Consider the following 21,599-nt stretch of genomic DNA (forward strand, 5'->3'; position numbering starts at 1 on the left):
AGAAAAGCAGAAGTTTATCGCAACTGGGGTTGTTGTTACCATTTATTTTATTAGTTATGAGGATATTTACTCACCATGGTAAATGCTGAGATTTCAAAACGGCTTTATCTGTCAGTCAAACTGAAGGTGAACTCAGTAATCCACTGTACCTGCACTGGTTGATCCAGGAAGTCAGTTTAAGCTCTGATGGATGCTCGGGGACAGTTTTACTGTTTGCATTTTGTCCCAAATAAGTCTGTGTGCAATCTATCCGATCATCTGACTGCTTGTGTCTCCCCATTGGACGTATTTTAGTAATGTCACCATTTTCAAAGATCTCAGCAATTATTTTGCTGAGCACAAGGTTATCACAGCTGACTGAACCAATTGTCAGAACTTCAAATAGAAATCCATAAATAAATAAATGTTTTCTTGTAATTTTTTACTATATGAGTCTTTAGCCAAGCAGCATCCTTGTGTGGACTCAGGGATTTCTTATTGCAGTGTTTGCTGTAAATACTGGGATCATAAAAATTACTTAAACTCCAGTGTAAGTGGAGGGAATTGCTTTATTTTACATAGATGTATCTGATTCTGTTTGTGTCTATAAACACACATAAGAGTCACTATTTACCTGTCACTGGAGTTGGTGAAATGTTCATTTAAGAGCAGTATGTAATGAGATGTAGGAGGATGGATGATAAGGTGCATCTGGGTTAATAAACTCTTGAACCTTATGTTTTCCCTTATGTCACTTTAAAGTTAGTAAAACATTGTCTCTACACAGTGAGACAACTTTACTGACACATAAATATTTCATTGAAGCTACAGTGTTTGATGATTTACACACAAACCAAAGATATCATGTTTTTTTTATGGCTGCTACTGGACATATTGGAAACTAAATCAATTTTGTATGGCTTTGGCAGCTTACATGAGCTGGGTTTCAAGAGATATGCTAGTGGCCTCCCTTCCTCTTGAGTTGTAATACTGTAACACAAGAAATTGGTATATTGATCTCTAGGAAACCTTCCTGTAAATCGTTATATCGAACTATTAAAAACCCTGTGCATATGTGTGCATTATCTGTGCACAGCCTTACTATCCCTGTAACCTTCTCTCTGTCTGTCCCCTCCCCCCACAGTGAAGCAACCCCCCACCATAGTCAAACAGTCAGTGAAGGACTACATTGTCGACCCCAGAGATAACATCATCATCGAGTGTGAGGCCAAGGGCAATCCAGTGCCAACGTAAGACACACACACACACACACACACACACACACACACACACACACACACACACACACACACACACACACACACACACACACACACACACACACACACACACACACACACACACGTTAACCAACCCTCTCTTTTTCACTGACACTTTTCCCCTTCAGTTGAATGGTGTCGTACCCCAAAGCTCTTTTCCTGCCCTCTAACAAACCTTTAAACTCAGTGTGACACCTGTCTGCCTGCCCTCCACAGTCGCAACCTGACAGGTGGTCTGTCGTGCTTTTTACTTTTTGTTGTCTCTCTATGCTAAACCAAACAGCAGGATGCTCGTTTAGTAAGTTATGGTCCATTTAGAGTCAAATTGACCACAAAGCTGAGTTTCTCCCAAACAAACAGATTGCACATCTCACTCACATAAACGAGGTGCACCTGCCTACCAGGTTACAGCTGCTACTGATTTTAGGTCAATGCAGACACCAGGTCAACTAGAAATGGACGAACCCCCATATGTCACGACCCGTCTCAAAAGGCCGTAACATGAGGGAGAGAAGACGAGTTAAAAGTAATAAATACATATTTATTTGGAACCAATAACTAAACTAACAATCCAAAACAAAACAGCAGCCAGGTCCTCCAGACAGGAGGCAGGGAGGAGAGGAGAGGAGCCACCCAGCCAAAGCAGAGGGGCAGCCTTTATAGCTGGGACAAAACCAGGCTCAGGTGTCGCCCATCAGTGGCCAATTAACATCCTGAAAGACAAACTAAAGAGGAAACAGGACACAGACCCCTGGTGGAAGGGAGGGGTCGTCACACTTCATCAAAGTAAATTGTAACAGTTTGGTCTCCTAAAAATGTCTCAATCAGCGTTCCTAGCTCCACCCTCTCCTATCACATCTGGTTCCTAAAAACAAGATGGCGACGGCCAAAATGTCAAACTCAAGGCTTCAGAACCATAGTTCACAGACCAATGGGTGACGTCATGGTGACTTTGTACATTTTATATATACAGTCTATGGTTTAAAGTTCACACGTTACCACGGTTGCAATTGCGACAATACACATAAAATGGCTGCTGCTCTGACCATCCTATTCCCTTTCTGTAGTCCTTCCATTACCTCCATCACTCTGTCAGGCCTCCACATACAAACAGCTCTCCCTGTCATACCGTATTTCTTTTGTGGTTGTTTTCTGGAAAACTATGTACTGTGTTTTCTCTCTTCTCTCTTTCCTACAGTCCAATCTGCCCTTGTAGGCTAAATTAAACTAAATTTAACTTTTAACTAAATGTTAATATGTGGTCATCCAAACATAGTTGACACCAAGTCTCAAGTGGTCTGATACAATGTTTTTCTTCGTTTTTTCTCTCCATACACACCTGGCATCAATGTATTTTCACATCTGAGACAAATATGGTATGTTAGTGGTATTGTTTCTCCCAAAGCCAATCTGGAGGAAGGGGTGATTAAAGATCGATAAAGAGCTCAATCAGCTGGGGGATAAGTCTTTATCGTTCTCTCTCTCTCTCTTTCTCTCTCTCTCTTGCTCTTATCTTTCTCATTCACAGATTTGTTCCCATTCTCCTCTCCCTCTTTTCTGCTTCTGATTTCCATACACACGCACAAATGTATTCAAACACACACACACACACACACACACACACACACACACACACACACACACACACACACACACACACACACACACACAAAGGCACTGTAAAAAACCTGCTCTGATGTACACTCAAATCACACACACACACACGCACACACTGGGTCGCCAGTGGTTACATCAGTGGGGGTATGACCAGCTCAGGACAGTGGTACATTGTTTATTTGGAGACAGATTGGCTTTACGTAAGACACACACGCATACACACAAACACATACACACACAAAAACACAAACACTTACACAACCTCACAATAAGGCACTCTCTCTCCCATGCACACACACTGGCTCTCCCCTTCCCAGGACAGGCTTTGTGCTCCAATAATGCACTCAGTTGACTATTCATGCTCATGAAACATTCAGCGTAAGGGATCGTTCACTTATTCACTCACAGTCAGTCTCTCACTACACAACACATGCCGCAACACACACACACACACACACACACACACACACACACACACACACACACACACACACACACACACACACACACACACCGCTCTGGTCTCCAGACTTTCAATAGTGGCCCATTGTTTAGGCTCAGTGCTGTGCTGCACCTCAAACAGGCCCAGCTTCACTGGAAGTGGACAGGAAGCATCTTCTGTAAATCCTCGCTTATTACTAAAAATAGCGGCGGGTTATGTAAGCATATATCAGTGTTCCTCACTAATCAGGGATCCCTCTGGAAACATGGAGCAGGATTAAGCTACAGTACAAGCACATGGAGAGTGTGTGGTGTGGCAGATTTTTGTGCTGCTGCTGTCATGCGGCAGTTGAGTAACATAAGATGGCAACCACGCGACAAGCAAAGGGCTTTCACATTTACTGGTTGTTAAAACAATTAAGAGTCCATGTTAAGCTGGTGGTAGCCCAGCGGGTGTACCTCATGCCTATAGATAACTTTTTCCATGTTTCCCCTTCCTTAATGGTCTCCTCTGAAACAAGTGCTACACTACCCTGCATTTCTTTTTAACAGAAACTGTTATCATTCACCCATTCATTTGAGCTTTTTCTACTCTGCTGCGTTCAAACTTTTCCTGCAGTTATTGTAATTTAAAATCCTGCCAGGAATGATTGAGCTGCTGGAAGGGTTTAAATGTGAAATAACTGTATAATCCACATATTCTCACTCCCAACTTTGGCAAATATTGACACTTGGAGTGGCACTATGCTTCAAAACTTGATGAGGTTATTGCCGTTGGTTTATTACGTAAGTTGTGTAATAATGTACAGTAAGATAAGTCAATTGCAACTTTGGTAAACACGGGGCATACAGCGGTCTCCTGGGTGAGAGTCCTGTGTTTGTTTCTCCCATCAAACACCAAACTAAGCTGAGTTTCTCACTCTTCAAACTAAGTCAATGGATGGGTTTAGTCAGTTGAAAGCTTGGTGGTTCTTATACAGACGCTAAAGGGGACCTCGGTGCGTCGGTATCAGACGCCAAGGGGAACTGACCAAGCATTGGTGTTTTGATGGGTTGGGGGTGAGAACGGGTTGGTATGATGTCAAAGTTATTTTTGCTTGAGAGTATAGTTACATGAAGGAAATGTTTTTATAACCTTCCCCTGCCTGAGAACACTTAACTCACTCAACCAATACAAACTTCTCCAGTCTTATTTAACCGTTTTTAGATATTTATATGCATGGTATTGGATGGTTGGTTGTAATACAATAGAAGGTTTGGATAGTTTCCATTGGGTCAGCTTCCATTGGGTCAGAGTGTTTTCTGTCTCATATAAATGTTCTGTGACTACAATGGGTTTTTCAGGTTCTCATGGCGAAGGAACGGGAAGTTTTTCAACATCGGGAAAGATCCCAGGGTGACAATGCGAAAACGCTCGGGAACTCTGGAGATCGGTTTCCGTAGCGGAGGACGACCAGAGGACTATGAGGGGGAGTACCAGTGTTTTGCCACTAATGACCTCGGAGTGGGTCTGTCAAACAAAATCCTGCTTCGGGTCTCCAGTAAGAATACACAAGAACACACACACGTCATTACACAATATTTGGACATAATACATACATTAACATATAATAGGCTACAAAAAAAGCATTATGGTATGTCACATAGAAAAGAAGAAATGCAACAGCAAAGTTTTATTAAATGCTTGTTTCAATGTGACTGTGCTTGCTTGAAATAAACTGGTGACCACAACTACAACCAGCAAAAATGCCCTACAATACAATACAGTCATTTGTGAAGAACAGCAACAGTTCGTAGGAGACTTTGCAGACTTAGTCTGATGGACAAAATCCTATTATTCCTTCCTCACCTTAGTTTGACTGAAATTCTTGTCATGTATCATTTCTCACATCTCTGCCTCTTTTTCTCCCCCCCCCCCCTTCTACTCCCATCCCCCCTGTCCCTGTCCTCCAGAGGCTCCTCTGTGGCCTAAAGAGGTGCTGGAGCCGGTAGTGGTGACTGAAGGCACCCCGCTGGTTCTAGCCTGCAACCCTCCACCTGGCCTGCCTCCTCCGTTCACCTTCTGGATGAACAGCGGTGAGCAACAATTACACACAAGTATACACACACGTACACTGAGTGTATTTCTCTTTCTCTATATGTAGTGTGTTTTAGCTGGGTGTCGCTGATGATGGAAATAGAATAGGAGTAGAACTGTTTTCCGTGGTCATTTCACTTGTACAAAGAAAATAGTGATTATTGTTCATTGCTATGGTGACAACACACATCAGTGGAGCCGTAAAGAACAGCTTGCTCTGAACAGCTCTGGAAACGAATGTGTGGCTAGTTAGTTAGGTAGCTTGTCCTTCTCCAGAGCAGCAGGTTGTGAGGCCAAGGGACCGTTAGACTCAACGCTGACGCTGGCTAGCAGCACGCTGTTCAGCTCATGCAATGAGAACGAGCCAGCTATACGCTGGTTAGCTAGCTAGCTTGCTAATACACCTATGTTTTAATGCTACACTGGTTTCAGAAAATGAGCCAGACAAAACTATCCCTCATCTGGTGATAGCAGTGTGTGGATAAATCATCAGAGAGTCTGTGACTTGCTGTAAGTCGGTTTAGGTAATACAGAGATTATTACGCTACAGTGGTCGCAAAGGCAACAGTACACATAAAAACTGCCATCACTGTATTAGCCAGTAAAAATGACTCACACATTTGTCTACCAGCAGTTTTATGGTATAGACTTTGACATGTTATCGATATTTTTTACAATGGTGCAGCAGAAGACAACTGTATCTTGGCTTTTATACATAAAGGGAATGGGAGGTGACTTATGGCCTTTCCATTTTCCACAAAATATAACTTTTCTTAAAAGAATTGTTCCTGATCAGCTTTAAGGCTGACTGCATCATTCTCATGTTTACTGACTCAAGTAAAAGTCAATTATCATCTGCAAAGAACAGCAACCTAGTTGCTGAGAAGTGCATTTTGGTTTTGGTTGCATTCCCTTTAAGTTGTGAAAGGCTAGAGGTCTATCAGGTCATCTAGAGACAGGCTTGATGTCCCTCTTTTCATAGCAGTGTGTCTCCAGTGACCTCTGAGCGTACTGCTTTAATTTGGGCTGTTATCCCTCTTTCGTTGTCATTTTCCCATTTTCAGCAGTTGGAGGGAGATTTTATAGTCTGGAGCCAGTCTGGCAACCTTTCCTCACCTCTTTTCTTTGCACTGTATGGTCCTTCTCCCAAGTGGGTTACGCTGCAGTACTGCTGAGTGTGTGTGTGTGCAGACCTCCATGTCCAGCCAGACAAACAGAAACACTGCAAAAAGCAACAGTAGTCCAACAACTATTACATTGACTAAATGACTTGAAATCTCTAAAATACCTGGAAATTGTTTGAGAATTTCCTTCCTAGTTACAGACGTAGATAGTGCAGCTGTTGGTGTCTCAGATCAACCACAGTTCATCAGGGTGTCATGCAGTCCAGACACTTTAACAAGCCAACGCTTGATGAGGACTGCTGGCCCGGCTGCTGATTGGTCCCGGGGCCTTTTCTTGACGACCATACGGCTCACGTCAGCTGGAACAGTTAGAGTGTGGATGACGGTCCGTCTGGACATCTGTGTTTGTGGGCCACGCGTTAATGTTTGCCTGTAGCAACTGTAGGATGACACATCAGCTCACCAGAACAGACACTGAACTGAGTTGTACTGTATGTGAAAAAATATATATGCATCTAACAATCTACAGGCTAGTGGTTGGATTCTTTGATACAGGATGTGGGAGATATAGGGTGATGGTAGCATTTGATTGAGTTGATATAGGCCTGCATGAAGAACTTTTTAGTATAAGTTGTGGGACTTCAAATAGACAGATCCCAATCAAAGCAGTAGTGACAGAGATATCAGACTTGTAGTTCATAGTATGGATCAATCTACAAAAACGCTGGATGCTGCATTTCCCATAGTGCAATTGACTTTTTCATCAGGTGAACGCCCCTCTCTTTCAAACTCCATGAACCCAAATTGAAATTTCTAGTTCAACCATAAATGTTGTATGAATATATATTCACGATATCAATGTCATCGCAATTGCTACAGAACATTTGAGTAAAAGATTATAATAATAATGTCAGTCAAATTCATCTCTATCTTTAACTTTTTTTATTGTGCTTCTTGTCTCTTTTTGGCAAATGAATTACACCAACCATATCCATAAAAAAGGGCGATTTAAGAGGCACTGGACTGTTTGCACAATGTTACATGTGTATAGCAAATTTCCAAATATGATTACAAAATGGCAAATTATTAAATCCAAAATATTCAAAATGAAATGCAAAATGATAGAAAATAGCCAATGTTTCGCATGTGATCTCATCAGAAAACAATTAACAACAATCTATGATTTTCCCAACAATAATGTGTGTTAGTCCTGAAGTCTTGTTTCATTACTTGTCCAATGTGAATGTTGACATGCGACTACTAGCTGCTACTTACGCTGAAGATTCTATCAGATCAACTTGTTCATGTGGTTTCATTCTCTCTCTCTCTCTCTCTCTCTCTCTCTCTCTCTCTCTCTCTGTGTCTCTCTCTCTCTGTCTCCGTTTCCCTCTGTCCGTCCCTCTGGTCACCTCCTCTGTCTTCCAGCGATGACTCCGATCCCTCAGGATAAGAGGGTGTCCATGGGTCTGAACGGAGACCTGTACTTCTCCAATGTCTTGACCAAAGACGCTCACACCGACTACAGCTGCAACGCTCGCTTCCTCTTCACACACACCATCCAGCAGAAGAACCCCTTCACACTCAAAGTCCTGACTAGTGAGTCGACAACACACACACACACACACACACACACACACACACACACACACACACACACACTCACACTCACACTTACTTGCAGATCACATACTAACTTTGAGTTAATGTAGTTATTTATTCTCTCTGTTCTCTCTCACTATCTGCTGTGAGTGTTCTGATCACACACTGATCCAACCAATGGAGTATGACATGTCCCCATCTAGAGGTGATGTCATGACATGACATGACATGAGAAGCATTCAATAATAACCTTTAATGGGAGTTTTTCAGGTTGCTGCAGAGAAGAGAAGACAATGACATGTTGAGTTATCTGATATAATTTGAAATATTTTTCTTCAGATGTGACCGTGTGTCATCAGGTTCTGTGAGTGTGTCCCGTGTGTGGACTGATGAGCCACTGTGTGTGTGTGTGTGTGTGTGTGTGTGTGTGTGTTTTCAGAGGAGCCGTATAATGACACGTCTTACAATGCCACTGACCCCTACGGTGGTGAGTCACTTCCTGTCCACCTCCTTAGTCAAGTCCCACAGTAACACGGCTAGCACACTAACCTGCTAGCTCAGTGAAGCTCAAGTCATTACTGACCTCAGCCGCTCGACACACATTAACCTCCTAACTGCTCTCTACATGTGTAGAATTCACCGAGTGGCTGCAGGAGGAGAAGTGAGTGTTGGTTGGTGTGCTTCTTTAAGGTATAACTGTTTCTTTTGCTGCCGATATTATATATTTTTTAATTGGATCCTTATCAAGAGAGAAAAATCACAACATCTACATGAATTCAACCATATTTAGATCATTCAAAAATTAATGTAAAAATGTCCCTTATTACATCTAACAAAGATCACATAACCTAGACAAGACTGGAATATGAGACTTGTGAGCAACAATATTAGAACGTTCTTAAATTGTTGCTTCTTACATATGAATAAAATGTTCTCAGGTCACTCTGGGGGCAATAGGATTCATACAGTATATTCTGGAAAGTTTGGCTGACTTAATTTACAGATGTCAGTTTTTGAGACGGATCACCGATTCTTTCTGTTCTGTTATCCATTGAGAGTTAACAACTGAAAGTTTACTTTTAGTGATATGGAGGCTTGGTAAGCATTGGTTTTAATGTCACTGAAATGTTAATATGTAGGCTCCATAATATATTATTGTCAGTTTTACCATTTACTTACATATCAACTCTGCAACCCTGTCTCCAGAAATACATCCTCATACAAGTTAACTGCATTCTCAATTATGTTTTGAGGGAAACGTATTTTCTCCCAAATTATAGTCACAGTTCTTTACCCCTGATTAACATTGTAAATTGAAACAAAACAAAAAACTCACAAACATCCCAGTTTGGCTTAAAATTAGTAGGTTAGTTACGTTATTGAAATTATGGACATAAATTTAAATAATTTAACGTTGACTTTTGGTTTTATTCGGAACACAAACAGCGGCTCTGGGGTGAAAGTCCCATGTTGGTTTGACCTTTTTTCAGATTTGATTAGAAACGTATTTGAGATACATCAAAAATAAAGCGTAAAGATATTTTATCGGCTGTTTAAAAAATATGTTTCTCTATAAACATTATTGAGAATGCAGTTTTGTTGTACGGAATGCACTTTATAAGAGACAAGACTAATCTGATTAAACACATTTACCAGTCATTATTGGATTTTCCCATTTTCAAACAAGAAAAACATAGTGGTAGCTCTGAAAACATTGTTGAATTTGTGCTTAAACTACAGTACAACCAGTGTTGCAATAATTGACTTTCAGTACTTTCAGGACGCGTTGAGTCATCCTATTATCTAAGCATGAACCATAATTTAATTAAACCTTGTAGCAGTCGATGTTCTTCACATTTCAATCTCAAAAGCTAGTGAGGTAAACAGTCTGACCTGTGTTTTTAAGATATGATTTAGATTATAGCTTCTGCTATTTGTGTCTAGATGCAGTATGCCCACCCTCCCAAAAGTCCTCCGAGATCAAACACATTTTGTTTTTAATTCTCGTTTCCATGAGAATAAAGTATGTTAATCCCTCTTGAACATCTTGGCACACGCCAACTTTCCACTGAAACTCACAGAGATGAATTAATGCAATATGTTGCAGCAGAATAAAATTGCTCCTGTTCAATTGGTGTAGTGTTTGTCAGCTGCTCATTAAATGAAGAATCAAACCAAATCCAATGTCGGCGAGGAGAATGAGCGACTGGGCCAGATGTGACTTCCAATATATCAACATATCAACATCTCATCTCTGACTCTAATATGCACTCACAAAGTAGAAATAAGTATTCATGTCATTCAGTCCATAATCAGTCTATTCCACCTTTCAATCAGATCACATGTAATGAATAAACATACCTTAATTAACACACAAATTACCTTTAATTCAAATGTATTGCACATACAGTATATCCATTATGCTATACATATATTGCATGAGCCCATAGCTGGAGGGAAGAGATCAGCCAAAGTGGCAACATATGTGTCAGTGGCTGAACTGGGGGGTGATATGTCCCTAAGGGGAGAAGATGCTCCCAGTGACAGACCAGGCTGGCGGCTCCGAGGCCCCAGTGGGACCGAAGACTCCGACGAGGCTCCAGCTCAGAGAGGGATTAGGTCACATGATGAATATTCAGTCCAGATTCATGCTGTGGTCATTAATAATCATATATGTATGGAAGTGAGTCTGCACTCAGACACATTTCTGAGTGAGCGTGGGGGAGTGCGGGTCTGTAACAGCTGTCGAAAACACTCACATGAGGCCGCTATCACACACTCATGCACACATGCTAGCTGTTTTATTTGTAATCTCCTACAGAAGCAAAAACATAACTCAAATTTTTTTTGTGAGTGGGATTGAGTCTAAAGCTGCAGTGCATCCTGGGAAGCACTGCCATTCTCATCAGCAGGGTGATAGCCATGTTAGCCCACATCTCCAGGTAGCTCACTGCATTGCCGTAGCTGTCACTATAGCGATTGTGCACATAATCACCTTGGCTTTTGTTATCACTAACCGTCTTCTGTATGTTTCCTCCTCTTCTTCTTCTTCTTCTTGTTCTTCTCCTACCAGTTTCACTAACAATAGCAGATCCTCCTTCACCGGCCACTGGAAAAGCTAACCGCTAACAGATGCTTTAATCCCATACAGATCTGCATCACAAAGGAGGCTAATGCTAATTTAATCCCACACACTTCTCAGCACACTGCAGCTCTCTGCTGGCTGGATTCTATGTCCACACTGTTGGCAGCATTTGTGTTTGGATTGGATCCGACTGGAAATGTGCTCTCTAGAACTCTTAAGTAATGATCAAAGAGCCAGAAAAATCAGTCTGTGTAATAAGATTTAGAAAGCAGCAGTTTCTTGAATTGGTTTATTCCGTGGTGTAGTTTCAAATAATTACCAGTCAATCAACATTACCAATGCTGCATACAGTGGATGTAATACAAGGTCAGCCCAAGACTTTAGACGCAGTAAGCAGAATGTCATCCTCACAAATGTGTCTAAACCAAAGTGTAACTCTAAACTCATGCAATTTAAACTAGTATTCATGTACAGATTTAATAATTTTGTTTTATTACAACTTGGATCTTATTTTCACAGGGGAATAAACATGAGCAGTCGGGCTTAATGTGGAATTATTACCTAAACTGTCTGTTTTACAGTTTATAGACCCACTTGCTACGTCAACTTTCACTCTCAGTTTGACCTCCAGATTAAGTGTAAGAAAGTAAAAGAAAGGCTTTACAGTTTTAATTCCATATCACAAAAAAGACTAAATTCTCTTGGTGGGCTTGCTGAAAATTACAGCTACAGATAATATAAGGGTTTACAGTTTAAAAAGTCTTAACATGTTAACTGTTTCTATGTGAAAGGTGAAGCACTGAAAGCAGTTGAAGAGAGTTTATTTGAAACAATTTAAGTGTCGGTTGAAGTGTTTGAGCTGAGTTAAATTATCAGTTTGTAAGTTGTAACACTTAAAGTAGTTTAACGAACAGCTGAATATTAAAGCAGTTGAAATAAATGCACTTGTATGGCACACCCATATAAAGAGTATACAAATGAAAAGATAGGGAACATAATATTTGACACAAGTGTAGTTTATGTGAAAGGTGAGTTCACGCTAAACTACATGCCTGATTAAAGTGCCACATGTGTTTGGTTGTTGAAGTATACAAAGACAGCACTTAGCAGTTTGCTCACGTCCCAGACTGCTTAGCTGAACTGACTGTTTTATTCATTAATGCTCAAATGGTTTGTTCACAATTTGTGTTGAAAAGAAACAAGCTGAAGCAACACTGATGCCGAACTAACCCTCGATTATTTTATAGAAATCAGAGGTTTAAGATAGATTTGCCCCCCCCCCCCCCCCACAGTCACTGTACTGTGTGTGTGGATTATTAAAGGCCTCACAACCTAAAAGCCAACTCCAAACAACACCACGGTTCTGTTCTAAAGGCTCTAGTTCCTGTCCAATGCTGCTTCTTGCTTTAGCCAAGCCCTGCTGGAAGGTTCAACATGGGGTTGAATAACGACCACATGACTTTAATATGCTTCAGCTTCACGTTGAAGTCATCTCATCGCAGCAGAAGAACGTTTTATCAGCTGCTTTATTGAAGCTTTCAATGCCAATCTTTGCCAACCTCTGTTCTCAAGATCAATAAATCCGTTATTGTTTCTGCATCTCTTAATGTCTTCCTGTGAGAGAAGCCAGAGGGCGTTAAACCCGTTTACTGGCCGCCTTGGCCTCACGACAGACTGCAGGGAGAGCTGAAGCCTGGTGGAGATGGAGCGCAGCCACATGGAAACGATCAGACTAATAGTGTTAGATTCATGTGGCAGTACCTGCAAACAGGATGTTCAGCTCCTGGTACAAAGATAAACTGTACTGTGTGTTTGTTTGTGTGTGTGTTAACCGTGCCCCACGTTCCTCGTCCGCAGGCCGTAAAGTAGCCGAGTCCACGCCGACCTTCCTCTCACCCTCAGGGGCCGAGAGCTCCAAGATGGTGCTACGGGATGAGCAACTGCAGCTGGAGTGTATCGCTGCTGGACTGTGAGCTCTCTCACACAAACACATGCACACACTCACACACACACACACACACACACACACACACATATCAGAGATAAAAACTGCATAATTCAGACACCAGATGTTTGATTTACATTTGAGATAGAAGAAGAATGAAATGATTCAAATCTCCAATAGTCCATGTCCCCTCTGTGATGCATGACATGGAGAATACTCTTAGAACTTGGATGCTGAATTTGTTCTTCCTGTCCAGAAAAGCACCAACGACCCTCAATCATTATATAACCACAACAGTGCAACTGGGCTCTAAATATTGAGTTAGTATTCGTTCCTTTGCTCCCTCTGCAGTCTACTCAGTGGTTGGACTGAAGAGGTTTGAGCTGCATAGTATGTTCAGCTGATATTCCCTGATCAAGTTCCAATAGTGCGAGACCAACCTTTTAATAATAATAACAATAAATGACAGTGAGGATTTGTTTCCCCTCTTTGTCCCCTACAGTCCGACGCCCACCATCAAATGGTTTAAGAAGGGTGGGGACTTGCCAGGGAGAAAGGTGAAGTTTGACAACTACAACAAGACCCTGAAGATCATCAACGTGTCAGAAGAGGATGCTGGGGAGTATGTATGCATGGCCAACAACCATTTAGGCAGCATACGCCACTCCATCTTTGTCCAGGTCAAAGGTGAGGAGGTGACACTGGTTATGTCTTTCTACAGATGTATGTTTGTGTTTGAGTCCATCGTGCTCATCTGACTCCCTGCGTTCCACAGCGGCTCCTTATTGGCTCGACAAACCCTTCAACCTGGTGCTCGCTCCGGAGGAGAACGGCCGTCTGGTGTGTCGAGCCAACGGCAACCCCAAACCCAACATCCAGTGGCTGGTCAACGGACTGCCTATAGAAAGTACAGATTCTATCTATCTATCTATCTATCTATCTATCTATCTATCTATCTATCTAGCTATCTAGCTATCCGTCTATCTGTCTATCTTTCCTTTTTTTCTTTCTTTCTTTCCTTTTTTTTCTTTCGTTCTGTTTATCGTTCTTTCTTTTTTTGTTAAATGTGTACTATTCATTTATATTATTGTGGTTATTGGGCTCTTTTAAACATTACCACATTTATTTACAAAATATAATAAAACTGAAGATTGAAAATTGTGCCACAATTTTTCAGAAGATGGCGATTCATTCATTGTATGTGTTCTTGTTAAAAAGCTCTGTGAGTGTGACTGGTGGAACATATCTGACAGTATGGTATGATGACAGTCTGTACAAGTGTCTATGTTATAATAGGGGCCTGATTACACTCCGTACATTGCAGTTGTTGTACTATATTATCCAATCAGCTCTCTCAAATTCAAATCGGCTTCATGTCAACCAGCTTTTCTGATCAATGGCCAGATTTCAGTAAATGAAAAAGACAATCAGGAAAATGAATTCTGTAATTTTCCTTATTATTGCTGTGTGTTTCTTTCCTCTCCCCTGACCTCAGGCACTCCCCACAGCCCCAGCAGACAGGTGCTCGGTGACACCATCATCTTCCGCTTGGTGCAGATGGGAAGCAGCGCTGTCTACCAGTGCAACGCCTCCAACCAGCACGGCTACCTGATGGCCAACGCCTTCGTCAGCGTCCTCGGTAAGACACGGAGGAGGAGGTCGATTTCAAAAATGTATACAGAGCAGTGGGTGTGTCACCCATTTGTCTGTAAGCCTTAGCCTCGCTCTACACCGGTTGGTGGAGCCCTGAATTATCTGTGGAAATATTAATGCTAGGCCGTTTGGTTTAAGAATATTTCCATTAACACTGAACCTGTGCATTCACAGTCATCCACACACATTTTCATAGCCTCTAGACACTTTTTACATTCTGTATAATCAGGGTTTGATTGATCTAGCAGTCTTCCATGTGTACATTTTATGCTAAACTAGGCTAGACACATCATGGACTCATCAGTGTACTGGACATCAGCAGATTAAATTTCTACTAATAATGAATATTACTGTGAAATACTAATCCTGTATGTGAATACACTGCTATTCAACTGTAACCAGTTAAAATTTGACATTTATAATTTTGAATTGATTACAAATGAAATCTAATCTAGTAAGCCTTTTACACAGAGGATGCTTAAACATGTTGCAGACAGAACAGCACAGGTGTAGATAATAAAATGAGAAGGCTGAATTCGATGTAGCTGCTTCCGTACCAGTTATGGTGCACACTAGCTGACTGTCACACTGTCACAAATGTTAAAAACTCTGTGACTCGTGCATAGTCCTTGTAAATGATGTAGTGGTGAAGGCATCATCCTCTGTCCCCTCTCTTTGCAGACATGCCTCCGAGGATGCTGGGCCCTAAAAACCAGCTGATCAAAGTCATCGAGAACAACCGCACCTTCCTCGACTGTCCCTTCTTTGGTTCTCCTCTGCCGGACCTGCGCTGGTGAGCATCGAAAGCTCTAATACTGGTTTTGGCATCAACCTCTGTAAACCCACATCTGTGTATTCTTGAGCACAACATTCAATACGGCTATACTTTATCATTCATGTTACCCTGTGCTTTCTGTGCGTGCAGGTTCAAGAACGGACAGGGCAGTGGGCTGGACGGAGGTCAGTACCGCGTTTACATCAACGGCACCCTGGAGATCAAACGGGCCCGTGCAGAGGACGAGGGCACCTACACCTGTTTGGCCAACAGCATGCTGGGCACGGCCGAGAACCAGGTCCGCCTTGAGGTCAAAGGTCAGTCATTACATCTCTGCTGTACAGGGTGAGCTGTTAAGACTCACAGCGAAACCTAAAGTCATCTTTCAAGTCCAAATAAGTTGTTATTACATAATGTGCAGCATTCATTGTGCAACAATCAGCTCCAACAGGGTTTATGTCGTTTTACATGGGGTCCCATTGCATGTCACTACTGTGTGTGGAAGATGTGAAATGATTTCTTGTCCTTGTGCCAAACAGCGTGCACTGTTGGATCATGCCTTTAATTTAACTTCTGTCTACTAACAGTTAAATTTGTATTCGATATGCATATATATTCCCATCCTAGCATTCAGGGTAGAACTGAACTGAAAACAATTTTGAAGTGGGATGTTCTTATTCTGCACAGCTGTTGTACAGAGGAGGTAGATGGAGGGTGGATGGATGGACGTACAAACTAACCCTAACCCATTTACTTCAAAACGGATTCGCCAATGCAAAGAAGTTGTGTATGGATGTTATTATGTCTCTGCGCCGTTGACATCCATTCAAACAAAACTTATTTGTACGTCCGTCCAGCCATACGTACTGTCCGGTCCATTCTTGTGGACGTGATATCTCAGGAATGCCCAAGGAGGGAATTTCTTCAAATTTGGCACAAAAGTCCACCTGTACTCAAGGAAGAACTGATTCGAAAGGTCGAGAAACACGTTTTGGGCCACTACTCAAGAATTCATATCCGAATCATGACAATTTCACACAAGTGTCTTAATAGGATATAATGATGAATTGATGACATTTTGGACAGACATGGAACTGATTGCTTGGTGGGAGGCATGCAACTGCGAGGCGCTGAAAGTACACTCGGGGCAGATTTGTTCAACAGAAAAAAAGAAAGTTGTAGGAGCTGTGGTAGAATAACAGATGTTGAAAGTGGCCTTGCAGTCATATGAAAGTATGTTTGTGTGTGTGAGCGTTTTGGAAAAGAGTGTGTTCCATCCAAGTCTGACGAGTCAGTCATCACAAACACCTGTCACTGATTTTTCCCGGTTGCATCTGAGTGTCCGAGTTAACAAACGAATGTGCGCGTGTGTATGCGCTCCCCTTCAACCTCACTCATCAGAGCCGACTCGTATTGTTCGAGCACCGGAGCGCTGGTCGGCCGTCAGGGGCTCCACGGCTCACTTCGACTGTAAAGTGAAGTCTGATCCCAGCCTGCCCATCACTGTGGCCTGGACCAAGGACAACAAGCCTCTCTACCTGGGCTGGAGGTAACAGCACACACAGACGCTGAAACATCTCTGGTGCTCCTATCCTGCACCTGTAAAGACACTGAAAATAATCCAAGCTAAACTGTCATTTAACAACAGTAAATGTTTATCATTTCCTCTGAAAAGAAATGGACAGCAATGGATCATTGGTCTGTGGTTTGTGTTGTTAAGTGAAAAATAAGATAACATTTTTTTCAAAAACTTGAAAGCTTGAATCCTTTCCCCGTGTTTGTCTCCCAGGCTGAAGAAAGACGAGGAGTCGCTGACCATCCCCAATGTGAACGAGGGGGACGAGGGAACCTACACCTGCACTGTCAAATCTGAGATAGACCAGGACTCAGCCTCAGCCCGCCTCACGGTGTTAGGTACACTCACATAATAGAACGGACCTGGCGCAAATGGCATATTTAAATTGAATTTTCAAAAGGAGTTTTATTTAAACAATAAGATATTTTCTGAGCCCAAATAAACCACAGTACTTTTTTAATTATAGATAATCTGTGACACAGTATCAGTTTATGTATTTTGCATGTAAAACCATTTTCTCTAAAGAAACTACTAACTACATCTCCCAGGAAAAATGTTGGCATTGTACATTTCTGCAATCCAAGAGATTCGTGGAACACAAAAATATGTTTCATGAATACGTTTCATATCAGCCTCGTATTGCGCACGCAGAAACGCACAATGCCACCGGCTTAACGTTGTGAAACGTTGGTTAGGTTTAGGCAAAAGACAAAGGACGAAGGTTTAGCCTACATAAAAAATAACATGGTGTGTGTTCCAATTACAACACAACAATGCTTCATGACACCCGTAGTAACTAACGGAACTAAATAACCAACTTTAGCAGACTTTCTTATGTAACGTTATGTAACAAGTGTGAACATGTAATGTAACAAGGGTAAAGCCATTGTTTGCTTTTGGTTTCACAAAGGGCACTAACAGCCCTCTCCTGGGTGAAAGTCCTGTGTTTTGTTTGACCCGTCCATCATCCGTCCCTGCCGCTCTTAGTGGACTTTTTCACCTGTTTTATTCATTATCTAACCACGTAACTTTTATACCAACTTTCAGTAACAGTTGCTTGTTATATCACGCCACTTGCTCTGAGGGTATCGATGGTTTGCAGTTCTAGATGTAGAATGACAACTTTTTGTGTTGTTGAAATATAGTGAAAGAGAAGGAGGCAGCCTCTCAAAACTGTCAAGTACCGGTACTTCATAATTACATTTCTTTACCTCTTAGACACACACACACACACACACACACACACACACACACACACACACACACACACACACTCTATTATGCTTTTACTTTTACTTTGTATTAATGCTTTTTATATTTTATCTGTAGATATTTTCTGTAAATGTCTTCTCTTGACACTGTACTATTTTCCAGCTCTATGTCTTCAAATGGAAATCATGCATGTGTTATTGTTGCAACAAGCTACGAACCTAGCTAAGCTTTAACTCTACTCACTCCCACTGATTCAACAGTTTGCATGCAGCGTATGGAGATGCTCCTGTGTGGTGCTGTGTAGAAAGTGCTGTAGTGAAGCTATATTGTGGACTCAGTTTGAACATCCTGTTTTGACATTTGAGACTTTTCATGAATGTCAGTAAGTCACAGTCGCCTCTGTTTTTGACCCTTTTTAAGGCATGTTTTGTAATCCTCAAAGCCTCAAAGTATTTCCTCTGCTGAACAGTACATTTGTTTTGGTCAAGAAACAGACACAATTGACAAATGGCTCAAAACTTAACTTAAAACTTCACCTGTTGAATGGTAATCATTTTGTATAGCTAAATCTCAAATCTAATTGTGAATACAAAAGTCTCAAATGTAAATATGAGGATAACATGATTGTCCATTAGGGCCATTGAAGGACTAAAAAAAAAAAAAAAACAGAGCCAGGGGAGGTGGACAATATTCTGAAAGTAGAGATTCCGAGATTAAAGACATAAAATTCTCTGAGATTAATACCACACATTTATGAGGAGAAAACTCATTGTTTTATTTGTGAAATAACCCTATTGCTTGACTTCGCGAAGCATATATACTTACATTTATGGTAAATGCATTCAAACAGCTGAAGGATAATCATGTGACTACATCCGTTTTTTAAAATAAAGTGTTAACAAAGGGTATATACATAATACATATATGGAAATAAGATTAATTACATTATATTCACCAGAAGTATAACAAATGTGTCCCTTAAAATTCAAACGAAAATACCTCTAGGTTTACGAATCTTTACAATGACTGATCATCTGCAACGCATACAGACAGTTATTAATTAAGAGATTTAAAATTTGTTCCCCTCAGAAATCTGCCACTCTTGCCAAATCTTTGAAAATATTTTCTGGTAAATTTACCAGAAATTATTTAGAATATTACCCCCCCCCCCCGGCTCTGTAATTATTTTTTTTATGCCAACAAGGACCTTAATATGGCATCATACAAACTGGAGCTTAGTGAAGCTGACTTATATTAATACAGTGTGTACTAAATGACTTGTTAACCATTGTGCTCCCTTGCTGTTTGACTGGCTGGTAGACTAACATGCATACTCTAACCTTTATACCCACTTCCTGGTCCTTGACCCCGCCCCACAGAGGAAGCCTCCCTCAACCCCTCAGTCTCTAGTGCCTTGCCTCCAGGTAACACATGGCGCGACTGGAATTCTCTCTTTTTCTTTTCTGTCATGTCCTCATTTTTCTTCCGTTTACTTTGTCTTCCTATTGTTTTATTTTTTGTCCTCTGCCTCATCTAAACGTGTGCCTCTGCTGTATGACACTATTTATATTAAAACACTGTTATAATGGATATCATTTCATTATGTGCCAACCATGATTCTGTCTCCGTGTGTGTGCGTTAGAAGAGTCTTTAATACCGAATGGATTTTTACATGCATGCACCACAAAACATCCCATCAGGTCATTTAATCTCATAGTGAACCATTGGAACCACATTCCCACTCATTCTAAGTTGACTGTGGATATTATGAGTAGAGTAGTTTTTCTCATTTGTCCTCATTGAACTGGGCGATGTATTTACCATTTCCTAAAACTTTCTGACTGTGACCTGGGAGGAGATTTGAAGGTGCTTTTGGGTGTTATATAGTAGTTTGTCAATCTAATTAAAGTGTTTCTTAAATTAAAATTGACTGACTGATGACCAGGATAGATGACATGGTACAATATGAGTGTTGCTGCATGCCTATGGTTGTGTGTACATGTGTGGTTGTGTGTCTTTTTTCCATGTCTAAGGTTATTCCCTGTTTCTCTGCAGACCGCGCAGACCCTCCCATGGATCTGGATCTGTCAGACCCCGCAGCCCGCAGCGTTCGCCTCACCTGGATCCCCGGAAACGACCACCGGAGCCCAGTCACGGGTCAGTATATATATACACACACACACACACACACACACACACACACACACGGAAAGGGGGTTGTATTACTCTTGCATCCTCACATTTTTCTCTAAATTTTTCATACACAGGCCTGATTTGTTTATGTGAAAGCATTCTATCTTATAGTGTCCTGACACACCTGGAGCAGTGAAATGTGCATCCTGTAGGGAGATTGTGTGGAGAGATGAAAAGGTGGTGAGGTTCGTCCCAGGTCTCCAAGCTCAGGACAGAAATGATAATGAAGGCATGCAGAAATAGAGGGTTGTAAAATGAATGTAACAGGGTCATTAAACTAGAACGGATGAATGCATGAAGCTGCAGGAGACCCCACCAACCTTCCTACCTGCTGAACGCCTTCAAGGACCACATGAAATCCCCACGCTCTTCACTGCCTTAACAATAAGTGGTCTGCCTATCCTCACGCCAGTTGTGTTATCTCGGCAGAATTCCTGGTCCAGTTTGAGGAGGACCACTGGGAGCCGGGCAGGTGGCAGGACCTGTCCACATACCCCGGGGACCTCAACTCTGTCATCCTGCAGCTTGCCCCCTTTGTCAACTACCAGTTTAGGGTCCTCGCCATCAACGCAGTGGGCCAGAGTCAGCCCAGCCAGCCCTCGCCACGGTACAAGACCAGTGGAGCTGGTAAGGAGTACCACACACACTCACAAGTGTCGTTTATGTACCACCACATCACGAACATTTCAGGTACTTTACTTAAAAATTATGACTTTGTTGACTAAAGGACAACCTACCTACATCTTGTAAGAAATGATTTGACATTTGATTAGCCGTAGTGGACCTGTTCAGCCTGTAGGACTCAGGGCCAGATCTCCTAGTTGGAGCCACTGAAACATGGAAGCGGAAATAAACAAACTTCATCATAAATTTGAGATATAAAGCCAATTATTATGCTGTAATCATGCAGCCCTGCTAGAAAATAAATGAATTACTCAAAATATATATGTTATATATATATATATATATATATATATATATATATACAATGCTCATACTATTTTAATTACATAGTCATATTGTACACTATTCTTGTATTCTAT

General features: G+C 41.5%; 1 protein-coding gene across 21 annotated transcripts in view; it reads left to right on the forward strand.

Annotated features, from left to right (window-relative positions):
• nfasca (neurofascin homolog (chicken) a) overlaps positions 1-21,599 on the forward strand; it is a 138,591-nt gene that overhangs the window by 81,065 nt on the left and 35,927 nt on the right. For 17 of the 21 annotated variants that reach the window (XR_011103267.1, XR_011103268.1, XR_011103269.1 and 14 more), the window contains 16 exons: positions 1,124-1,229; positions 4,662-4,858; positions 5,271-5,393; positions 7,944-8,114; positions 8,557-8,604; positions 13,060-13,171; positions 13,650-13,834; positions 13,923-14,054; positions 14,643-14,786; positions 15,482-15,593; positions 15,726-15,892; positions 16,977-17,124; positions 17,365-17,489; positions 19,743-19,787; positions 20,419-20,520; positions 20,986-21,183. Coding sequence is in view for 18 of the 21 variants with exons in the window: in XM_068712630.1 (XP_068568731.1) it covers positions 1,124-1,229; positions 4,662-4,858; positions 5,271-5,393; positions 7,944-8,114; positions 8,557-8,604; positions 13,060-13,171; positions 13,650-13,834; positions 13,923-14,054; positions 14,643-14,786; positions 15,482-15,593; positions 15,726-15,892; positions 16,977-17,124; positions 17,365-17,489; positions 19,743-19,787; positions 20,419-20,520; positions 20,986-21,183 (2,115 nt within the window). In the remaining 3 variants the exon portion in view is untranslated. The remainder of the gene's footprint in view (positions 1-1,123; positions 1,230-4,661; positions 4,859-5,270; positions 5,394-7,943; positions 8,115-8,556; positions 8,605-13,059; positions 13,172-13,649; positions 13,835-13,922; positions 14,055-14,642; positions 14,787-15,481; positions 15,594-15,725; positions 15,893-16,976; positions 17,125-17,364; positions 17,490-19,742; positions 19,788-20,418; positions 20,521-20,985; positions 21,184-21,599) is intronic. The other 4 variants (XM_068712638.1, XM_068712646.1, XM_068712639.1 and 1 more) reach the window with 3 other exon arrangements.

The sequence above is a fragment of the Cebidichthys violaceus genome, unplaced genomic scaffold (assembly GCF_023349555.1).
Source record: "Cebidichthys violaceus isolate CVI_PGR_0920_01 unplaced genomic scaffold, fCebVio1.0.p SCAF_17, whole genome shotgun sequence".
NCBI lineage: Eukaryota > Metazoa > Chordata > Actinopteri > Perciformes > Stichaeidae > Cebidichthys > Cebidichthys violaceus.